Source organism: Solanum stenotomum, unplaced genomic scaffold, assembly GCF_019186545.1.
Source record: "Solanum stenotomum isolate F172 unplaced genomic scaffold, ASM1918654v1 scaffold28252, whole genome shotgun sequence".
In the NCBI taxonomy this organism is placed as follows: domain Eukaryota; kingdom Viridiplantae; phylum Streptophyta; class Magnoliopsida; order Solanales; family Solanaceae; genus Solanum; species Solanum stenotomum.
In genome coordinates this window covers 202,072-213,415 of record NW_026029907.1, presented here as the reverse complement: position 1 = coordinate 213,415, position 11,344 = coordinate 202,072, and the positions used below count along the sequence as shown (strand labels likewise).

Here is an 11,344-nt window from a genome sequence, read left to right as displayed (position 1 = left end):
TCTGTAGTCTGTAATAGTCCCTCTTTTTGTGCCACTCTTTTATGGGGAAGTTAGTTACTCTGTCCGTTTCATTTTACTTGATCCATACGTTTAAAATTACAAAATTAATCAATTTAAGATCACAAAATTTAAAGAATTTTTACTTTGTTAAACTTTATGTCAAGTTGAAATAAGACAAATAAATTGAAATCGAGGATAGTATGTTTCTTTTTCATACAATCCTTAATATTAAATAACTACCTAAAATAGTAGTAACTTTTGCAATCAAAAACATCACCAATAAATTAGTTTAGTAAAATACACTTCTAATTAAAAAAAATTAAAGGGTGTGTCAGGTTAATAGGGGTCAAGTAATATGAAATAAAGGTAATTTTTTTTTGGATAATCTACCTTATTAGACATACATCTATACTATATATACTAATTATACATATCCTTTCAAATAATTGCATATCTTATTCCTAATTAAGAGTTTTCTACCATATATTGAGGTAGATATACTTAGATATGTGTATTTTTTTAATACCAGATACACTAAAATAAGGAGGGAGACGAGCGAGATGGGGAGGTAGACGAGCAATATGGGGAGAGAGACGAGTGAGATAGTCATATATCACATATACTCGCGAATCACAGTAGATTCACACTAAATACATATATTAGTATGTATCTGATGTGATTCACATGTATATGGAATACCATATGCATAAAGAGTGGCGAACGAAATAGTACAGAGGAGAGGAAGGTGATCAAGATTTGTTATACATCATAAAGATTAAATGTATACATATATGAAAAAAATTGAAAGGGTGATATATAAAGGGAAAATTGTATATAATAGCAAACTATTAATTCAAATTAAATACTATAAATATACTTTGATTTAATTGTACCCTATAGCAAACTATTGCTATTTACGCCACTCTCCCTGGTGGAATCTCGCTCGCCTCTCTCGCTTATACAAACAGAAACGAAATGTATAAATTGCGCTTTTGTTTGTATAAAGCGAGAGAAAATTGCATATACACATGCAAATACATATATCTTCGTCCTATACACTTATAATTATACAACACAAATATTTTCCTGCCCAGTTTTCTTTTGTCTTTCTCTCTTTCTCGTTTTATACATACACAGATTATACAATTGATCTTTTGTATACAACTGTTTTCTTTTGTATATGTATAGCGAATTATACAACTGCTTTCTTTGTATATGTATGACGAATTATACAACTGTTTTTTTTGTATATGTATAGCGAATTATACATATACATGTTTGTTATGGAGTGCAATTATACAAACTTTGCTATAGCATACAAATATGAATTTTGTGTTTGTTATATGTGAAAGTTGCTCATAAATAAATTTATTATTATATTACTAAATTAATAATTGAAGTTTGCCTTTTATAGTACATGACACTTATGTTTCCAAATTTCAACTTATTTAGAGTAGGTTTGAGGTAAAATATAATGTAAAATATGTGGTCCTTCTCTAACAGCACCAAAGAAAAAACAAACAAGCATATAAGACGTTTTTTTGAATAAAAATCTCCTTATTTGAATTCTTGGCTCTTGTTATCTATAGCTCTTTACTTTTCATGTCGCCTTGTTCTACAATGGCCTGGGACATTGGAAAAAAATAGAATAAGATGAAATTCAAATGGTTCTTATGGCACTTTTGATGGAATGAGATGAGAGCAAGATTTGCTTGGGATATCTTTTAAGGCATCTACTATTGGACAATTGTAATTGCCCATTTTAATATGATACGTTTAGGCTTGTTAACTGAAACGACATAGATGGATCAAACTTTTAATGTATGACATAGATGAGCCTTTTCTCAAAGTTCGATGACATGTTTGAATCTTTTCCCTAAAATCTATAAGTGATCTGATGTATAATTAAATATGTGTATTAGCGGGAGGTAGTAGATATTCGATAAAATTAGTTTAAGTGTGTATAAGTGTTGTTTAAATGTTTCTTACAGTGTCAAAGCATAAAATTTAAACTCAAGCTAAATACTAGTTTACCATATTAAAAAGGAAAACAGAAGACAACTCAATACACTAAGCTCTCGTTATGTATTGGGTTTGAAAATTATTAGACCATAAGAATCTATCGTACACAGTACGTAAGAGGCTGTTTCCATATAAAATGACCATATATTTGGTCCCACAGCTTTGCATCTAGAAAATTGTTGTCACAATCAATTGTGCAAGTGTATAATAACACCAAATATGGCAAAAACTAGACATTATATTTCCCTGTTGCAGATGTGGTAGTAATCTTTCTACCAAAAGCTGTAAAGGGAGTTGGATTTTGAACTAAACACAGTAAAAAAGAATGTTATACACTCAAATGTGAGGAGATACAAAATAGGAACAAAACAATCAATTGAATTATTTCAATAGTAACAAGGACATAAACATAAACCTCAATTGGTATTCCTTCAAGAAGTGGCCTAAACCTTCCTTGTTCATGCAATTTAATTATTTCCTCAGCTCCAACAATGTATCTTCCTCTAATAAAAAAGCCTTGGAGACACCACTTCCCTATCCAATATTCTCCATAGCTCCTCCGTTAACTCGGAGTTCATTCACAATGTCCCTCTTGAAGAACATAACACGAAACTTCTCTAACAAAAATCAAGCTATTATATAAGTACTACCAAGGGTTGTGGTGGAGTGTGGTATGTACATACTCCTCCATCCTTAACAAGAGGTGATCGCGGGTTTGTGCCCTGGCTATGGAATCACATTTGTTAGGGAACTCTTTACCCTCATAATTGTGGGAACTATGATTCACGTTTGGTAGGGAACTCATTACTTCCACAATGTGGAACTAATTTAGTTGAGCTCTAATGTAGGTACCAGATACCAGGATGGAAAACCAAAAGAAAAAGAACCTTACAAGTAATGAATAAGCTCCTTCATCTTTCATTTCAAACACCAAACATGCAAGAAACATGACATTATATTACACCCTCAAATGTGAGGAACTATAAAAATGAACAAAACAATCAATTGAATAATTTCAACAACAATAAGGACATACAATCAATCCATTTTCATTACATTCCGGGCATTTCATTGACTCAATCTCATCATCATCATTGTCAAGAACAATTTTCCGACTTCCATTGCACTTAAAACACATTATAAACCTCATTCCTGCACATCCTTCACAAGGACATTGAAAATTATCAATTGGAATCCCTTCAAGAAGTGGCCTAAACTTCCCTTGTTCATGCAATGTCAATACTTCATCAGCTCCACCAATGTACCTACCTTTAACAAACAGCCTTGGAGGTACCACTTTCCCATCTAAGATTCTCCACAACTCCTCCTTAAACTCAGAATGCATCGAAATGTCCCTCTCGAAGAACACAACACGAAAATTCTCTAATAGAAATCGAATACTATGACAGTCCTCGAACGTCTTTCGTATCCCTCTAAGGCCAGTTGTGTAGAGGATTACTGAATCACATCCTCCTGGTGGACATTTCTCTTCAAATTCCAATAAGGGGTCTACAATTTCTTCCATTTTTCGAGCTTTTAAAGGTGGTTCCTTTTCTTCATCATCTTCTAGTGGTTTGAAAATCTTTTCCTCAATTTTCGCCTTTCGCTCTTCTTCTTGAGATTTAACTACCAAGACTGCTTCCTCAAATAAAGCAAGAAGATTAGGATCAAACAGAGTACCTGAATCCAAATCGGGCCGCCTAAAATTTGATACATCAAAGTCTAATAAAGGGGTTGTAAAATTCTCATTCTTTGGCTTCAATGGGCTAATAAAATTCTCAATCTTTTTCACCTTTACAACAACAGGCCTTACGTTCTCTTTATCGTCTTCGATTTCCATTTCTTCATCTTCAAGATCCTTCATTAGCTCAGAAACATCAATAATCTCAGCTTCTTGATCTTCTACACTGCTCTGAACATTCTTCTGAACAGAGGTTAATGGAGATTGACAGTTAAATCTGGAAGAATTCAATTTTTGTGGCGAAGAATGAATATACCCATCTGATGCATTTGAAAAGAGGACTCTTTCTGGTTTCAGATACCCAATTGTTTTCATTGTCTTCAATTTCTTGAGAAGTTTTCCCTTCATAGTCTTCATCCCTTGAAATTCTTGAAATGGGGTTTTGAAAAAGATTCAAGATTTGGGATTAACAATGAGAGATGAGTATTGGGTAGCAAAAATCTTGGATTTTAGTGAGTGAAAATTGTTGTTTTGATGTACAGAGGAGAAAGATGATGCTGAGGTGTGTTAACGGCTAGAAACTGCTGAGTGGCATTTTTTAAATTTGAAAATTATTTTGTTGGGGGTGGAATTATTATTATGATTTTAGGGTACATGATAGGAAATTATACACCCTTAGCATCTTAGTCCCCCTATCATAAATAATGTATACTAACATGTGCTTTTTTGTGCTAGGGTCGATGAAATGATCTGTTATGGTCACTTATGATTTTGAATAGAAGAAAATGACTTCGATGGATTTTTTGTGTGATATTTTTTTAGATTTATTATGTGTAAACGTTAATATTTCTTGTAAAAAAAAGTAAAACTAAAAATATGTGTTACTTGGAATTGTATGTTCTCATATTAACAACAATGTATCTCACATCACTGACGTGGATGAGATCTCTGAATTCCTTATATGACTTAAATAATTCTTCTTTTGAGCTATTTTTTGAGTTGATTTAGGCCAAAAGTCTATTGCGTGCCCTGATATGGGCCTCGAATAGATTGTTCACATTCTATAGGCTCAAAGTCTATTTAACAATTTCTTTCTCTACTGATTACCATCGAGGGATATAGTGTAATTTATGAAATTTTTTATTCTTAATCAAAGATTTTGAGTTTACGTAATGCATCGGGACAATGAGGTTCATAGGGAAGAAAAAAAATGCATCTTCCCTGCTAGCAAGTATGCAACATTGACAAAGATTATTTGACTTTGTTTTGGACTTTGGGGGATGTAGTAACGGTAATAATACTATTGGAGGGGCCTTTCATGCCTTTTAGTCTTAGCCAGCCTCTTTTATTAAAGGATCCAAAAATGTAACTATACATTTTCCAAAAAGAAAAGGTACCAACTTATGAATTTGTAATGTATTATTTTAATTACTCGTGAGGTAGTCGAGTTGGTTGAGAAGGGGATATTAATGGGAAGTCTCAAGTTTGAAGTTCTCTATATTCTTTTTCTTCCAAGTTTGTTGCATAAAATTTACCCAGTACAATTTACTTCTCGTATGTAGTCTGTGAGCTATTACATTCTTTGAAAAGAGGATTATTCAAGAAATAATTGAAGTTTCAAGACTTTTTTCCATTGATCATAGCAGTAATCACTACAATAAAAATAGTTTTTAGCGGCAATAAATATGCACATCAACAAAGAATGTTAAAGCATTTATCGGCATTAAATTAATTGTCATTGGATTTACTGTCACTATAGACTTTAGGGGCATTTACAAAGAGTATAATACCTCTAAAGAAACATATTCTCTCTGACCACTTTTAATTGTCATGTTACGTTTTTCGAAAGTAAATTTGATTAATTTTCAAAGTTAAATTAGATTACATTAATTTGATATTTTAAACAAAAAATATTAGATATTCAAAACCTATATGAAAAATACTATAAATTTCAATTTTTTGCATATCAATATGATGAAAAAATATATCGTAAAATGTTAGTCAAAGTTATTATCATTTGACTCTAAAAAGAAAACTTAGACAATTAAAAATGGACGAAAATAATATTTATCGACAATTAAGTTATTACCCATTAATTAATTTATTATTACGGTTTGCCAACAATTATAGGAAAAACCATTATTGACAATAAATAAAAGCTAAATAATGGTGAATAGGCGCACTTGCCTGACAAACAACACGAACATTATTGACCGTCAAATTTAGCTAATTGATTTATATATATTACTCTTTACAATAAATTAAAACGTGCTTTTGAACAATTTAAAAATTCAAATATATCCTTGAATAAGTGGGTAAAAAAATCGAATATATTTCTATATGGCTTATATCGTATTAGACCATTTTTTTCGCTGCGGAAAACCATTATTGGAATGAGCATATTTGAGACAGATATAAAAAAGAAAAATCATAAAAATAATACTAGGTAATTCTTCTTATCTGTCTTAATCTTGATGGATAGAATTATCTGGTATTGATTATTGGTGGGAGGTGACAGATATCCCATGAAATTAGTTGAGGTGCGCGAAAGACTAAGTTGGCACAGACACAACGATAAAAAATTAAAAATGTTATTTCCCTAAAACTAAACAAAAATGTAACTAAACATTTAGAAAAACGACATTTATAAGTGATTTTAACATCTTAATCATTGTCATTAGAAAAGAAAAAGAGGTATAATTGGTTCAATCCCTAATCCCTTAAGGCCCATGTAGGGTCCACAATATTATAAATAGTGTTTTTTGGAAGCATGATCTCAATTTGGTCAATCAATTCCTCCTTTCTTTCCTCTGCCTCCGAATACTTTAGATTTGATTGGAAGGAGAATGAGGAACAAACACAATGATTAGACTTGTTGGAATCTCAATCGGCATGCATCAACGAAAAATGGAACTATCGAATCACGGGTGACTCGCTTTATCAGGATGAGAAGAATCGCAACATCGGCATTTCTTTCATTCCTTAAATCGATCCACCAGTAGATATCAATAGAAAAAATTATTATGATGGGATGGACCATTCTCGAATTCGTGATTTCTTAAAACTATAAGTGGAAGTACTTTAGTTTGGTTCACTCGTTAAAAGTATATTTTCAACAAAACTAATTATCTACTAATTTATTATGTCACAAACAGTTACATTATATCCTCTCAAAACTTTTCATTTTCATCAACCGTTTTTACAACCATCTTAATTAATCCCCTCATCTCTTCTTTTCAATTTTTTTTCTCCTAAAGAAATATCAATAATGGAAATGCAAAATCACCGAAATTTCTTGGTAAAATTTGCAGTATTATTAATAATAATATTGCATCATGAATCATATGCTATGCAACATTTAGTTGGAGACTCAATTTGGACTATCCCTCCTACAAATAATTTCTACACAAATTGGTCTTCTTCCCAAGTTTTCTTCCCTGGAGACACTCTTTGTACATATCTCAACTTCTTAATATAATATACTCCCCCTTCCTCCGTCTCAATTTATCTGACACCTTTGAAATTTTCGAGAATCAATACACGCTCTACTCTAACCGCAACATTTTTTACATATGTTAAATCTGACACCTTTTCAGATTTTGAGAGTCAAATGAGTTTTTCTCTGACCACAGTCTTTCCATATACCTTTTATTCTCAAATATGATCCTATGTTTGAATTACACTAATTTGATTCTCGAAATTCAAATTGTGTCACATAAATTGAAACAAAGGGGTAACTGATCTTCATTTACATTATTATTTTTTGTGATGATTCTTAATGTTTTTGTTATCTTTTTTTTTTTTTGGTTTGTATAATATATGCAGATTTTGAGTTTGATCCAGAATTTTATAATGTAATGCAAGTATCAAGAAGAGAATATGATTATTGCACAGGAAATCAAGCTTACAAGGTATTTAGTGATGGTCCATTAAATATTACATTGATAGAGTCTGGGGTATTTTATTACATATGTAACATCTTAAATTATTGTGAATTAGGCCAGAAATTTAGTGTTACTGTCCTTCAAAATTCGTCCAATAACTATGTGCCACCGCCCTCGACTTATTCGTGAGGTGTATTCAGGATTTAAAATGATTAGTTCAACTTTTAAGGTTTTTAGTACGGAATATGTTGTACTTTTGATGTTATGGATTCGAAAATTAATATATGTTGAAAATTTTGTAGTTTTCGCATAATTTCATGTATGTCTATATTCTATTACTGTATATGTAGAAACATTATCAAAAGCTTTTACATAATGATACAAAAAAGAGATGTTTAATAATTTAATTAATTGAGATTAATTAAAGATTGTGATCTATCAATACAATTAAAAATTTAAAAGATTTGTCAGAATGTAATATCTTTGCATCTTCAGATCTCTAACATTATTTGGTTTGGAATTCATGAAATTTAAACCACTTGTTTTTATATATATTTTTTCCAGCTATCAAAGCCATCTATTTTATTTAAAATTGACTATATGCATGATTTGTTTTATTCCTTATTTAATTCTTTGATTACAACTTTGCCTCTCTTTTTCTTTTGTTGTGTGTTGTCATTCATATGGAAATTAATTCACATTATTGTGTGGCTCTTTTCAATGTATCATGTGGAACAATAAAGTAAACATGCATGAACACAATTGTCAGAGTTTTTGCGGAAAGAGTTACCTGATAATACTAGTTATCCCGAAAAGAGTGGGAAAATTCTCAATCAATTAATTATGATAAACAAAAATTTCCCCGAACACAATCGCCATAAAAATTAACAAAATGAACATAAAAAGAAGGAAAATCTTCTATATATCTTCTTGAATGTTCAATTCAAATTATATATATACAGAAAAGATGTAAACAAAATTCAGTCTCTTAACTATTCGGAGTTCATAACGTTTAAATTCTGAATCATGTATTACTGACCTCGACCAAAGGAGATGAGAGCGAAGAACTTCTACAAATAGGGCAAGTGGGGTGTAACCTAAGCCAAGTGTCAATACACATGAGATGAAAAAGATGACCACAATGAGGCAATAGCCTAAGCATATCATTGTCTTTATAATCACCCAAACAAATTGAACATCCACAACAAGAAGATGCAAAATCCCCTTTGTGAGACTTAACTTGTGAATATAATAACTTTGGATAACTCCTCAAAGTTGCTTCATCAAGACCTTCTTGAATAAAAATCAATCCATTTCTGACTCTTGTAGTAGTTGTTGTGATGGTAGAGGTGGTTGGATTATTGCGCGATCGAAATCGAATACATAAGTAAGAGGTATAAGTGAGGACTATAAGGATTACCATGATTCCAAAAGAAAATACAAAACCATAGCCATAGTAGTTAAATTTGTCTTCATCACCTAATTGATCTTTTAAACCTTCACTCACTTTACCACCTTCCATTATTGTCCTTGATAAGAAAAGTATATATTTGCATAAAAAGAAATTGTGGAGAAAAGATGGAGTTTTTGAATTTTGGGATTGTAGGGAATATATAACATTAGTTATAGAAATTAAACTTATATATGTATGAAGGGGTCGGGTGGGGGTGGGGGGTAAGGTGAGTAAGCAAGTTGATCCCATCACTATATAGTTCTTCCCAAGATTGTGACTTGGCTAGTTGTGCCTTTTGATATTTTATTTTTGGTTTTTATAGTTTTTTTTAAGAAAAATAATAATTAATTTACCAAATTAAACCACAATAAAGAGAAGTGCAAAAACTGAAAAACTTTTCTCTAATGGCATTTACTTCAAAAAGTGAAGTTAAAAAGGATAAAATGGTAATTATAAAGTTAATAATTTTCCAAATTTAAAAGATGCAATGTATCTTTTAAATAGGCTAATAAAAAAAGAGTATCATAATATAAGGATAAGAATAAATAATACAACTGTTTTGGAACTATCCAATTGTTTTTGGATCCAAAAAAAATGTCATTATCTAATTATTATTGAAATTTACTTTCCTTCTATTCTATCATTTATATTAATGGTTGAATATTTTTTAAAAAAATCATTTTAGTTTAATGGCAGAATATATTTTTTTTCATTTTAGTTTAAGAATATTCTATAATATTTACTTTCCTTTCAAATTTAGAATTTATATTGATTGCAAAATATTTAATTTCTTTTTAATTTAGTACTTATCTATAAAGAAAATAATGTATTGTTCTTATTTATTTATTTATATATTTAAAATTGCTTATAAAGTGATGTTATCTTTTATTTGAATCAATACAAAAATCGAGTCATCGTTTATTCTCTTATTATTTTCTTTTTAGTTTTTTCGATTTCATAACAGTTACTTGTTCAGTATGCAACAATTTTCTAGTTAATTTCTTATTAAAATTATGAAAATCAAAATAGGTTTTCAAAGTTTATCAACTTGAACTAAGTGAGTCCTCCAGGTACATATAGTTGCCTTTATTATGGAGCACTTTAGTAAAAAAAAAAATCGTGTGAATTCAAATTTAAGACATTAACTTTATTTCTATGTCTTGGTAAATGTATTCATAGCACTAGGAGTAATGAACTTGAGTAAATATTTAAAGGTTAAGTTAATCTAACCAATCATAACATTATGTGTTTGTTCTCTTCACCTATATGAGTATTCTAATTAGTTGTGTAATTAATCATTAATGCTAATTTATTTTTTAAAAATAATAAATATTTAGATCAATCATTTATAATGAGGACGTCAATTAAAGTACACCACAGGAAATATAAGTTTATTGGTGCAAAAATCGTGATCGTGGACATACTCTTTTTCAAATATTTTATTTTCTACCACGTTTGAATATGTAATTTGAGATAATGATTTTGTAATTTTAAAATTTAATTTTTTCAAAAAGTAGAATTTAGAATTTTAAATTGTGATTTCAAATATTTTTAAATATAAAATTTAACTCATAAATTTATAGTTGTAAAGAAGATCTATTATTTTAAATTTTACCAAAAAAAAAAAAACTATGCATGAAGAGATTGTTTGTACCATGTGGAAGAATTATATGGAAAAAAATAGGCTAGCCCGGCCTGACCCGTCAAATTTCAAAGCTTGTATGGGTTGGTCTGGATGGAGTGGGTCAGCCCATATTGACAGCTCTAATGAATAGCATAGCTACTTTTATTGTTGACTAATGGATCTTTATAAAATTATGTGTATTTGAAAGTGTGTAAGCATAAACATTAATTTATAAAAAAATATTGAGATATGTGATTTATAAATGCAACGGCTTAGGATATTTCGATAGCTTGTTACTAAATTATGATCTTGTTCATTTGATAAGATTGTATAAGAATTAGGAAAAATTTAATAGTTTTCACAACTTGTGAGTTTTCATATTTATAAGAAAAAATACTACTTAAAAATTTAAATTGCATATTTAAACAAACTTTTAACTTCAAATCAATCTGATTACAGAACATGTAAACAGAACCCGTAATATAATTAGTCCTCTTATAAATTCATTATACAGATTATCATTACTTTATAACTTTATTCGAGTATTTATTGGTGATTTTTTCCATATATAAACTACTCAATGGAACAGTAAAAATTATGTTTCAATAATAATGCATGTAATATTAATTTTATATTAATTTATTCTTTTCAGAAAAGACACGTATTAATTAATTTGATTT

At 29.8% G+C, this 11,344-nt stretch overlaps 1 protein-coding gene across 1 annotated transcript; it reads right to left on the bottom strand.

Moving 5' to 3' along the window:
- Window positions 1-2,959: 2,959 nt before the first annotated feature.
- LOC125851614 (uncharacterized) lies at window positions 2,960-4,282 on the bottom strand. The gene has a single exon (XM_049531382.1). It carries the CDS (start codon window positions 4,118-4,120, stop codon window positions 3,038-3,040), a length of 1,083 nt encoding a protein of 360 aa, XP_049387339.1. The 5' UTR covers window positions 4,121-4,282; the 3' UTR covers window positions 2,960-3,037.
- Between the last annotated feature and the right edge of the window lie 7,062 nt (window positions 4,283-11,344).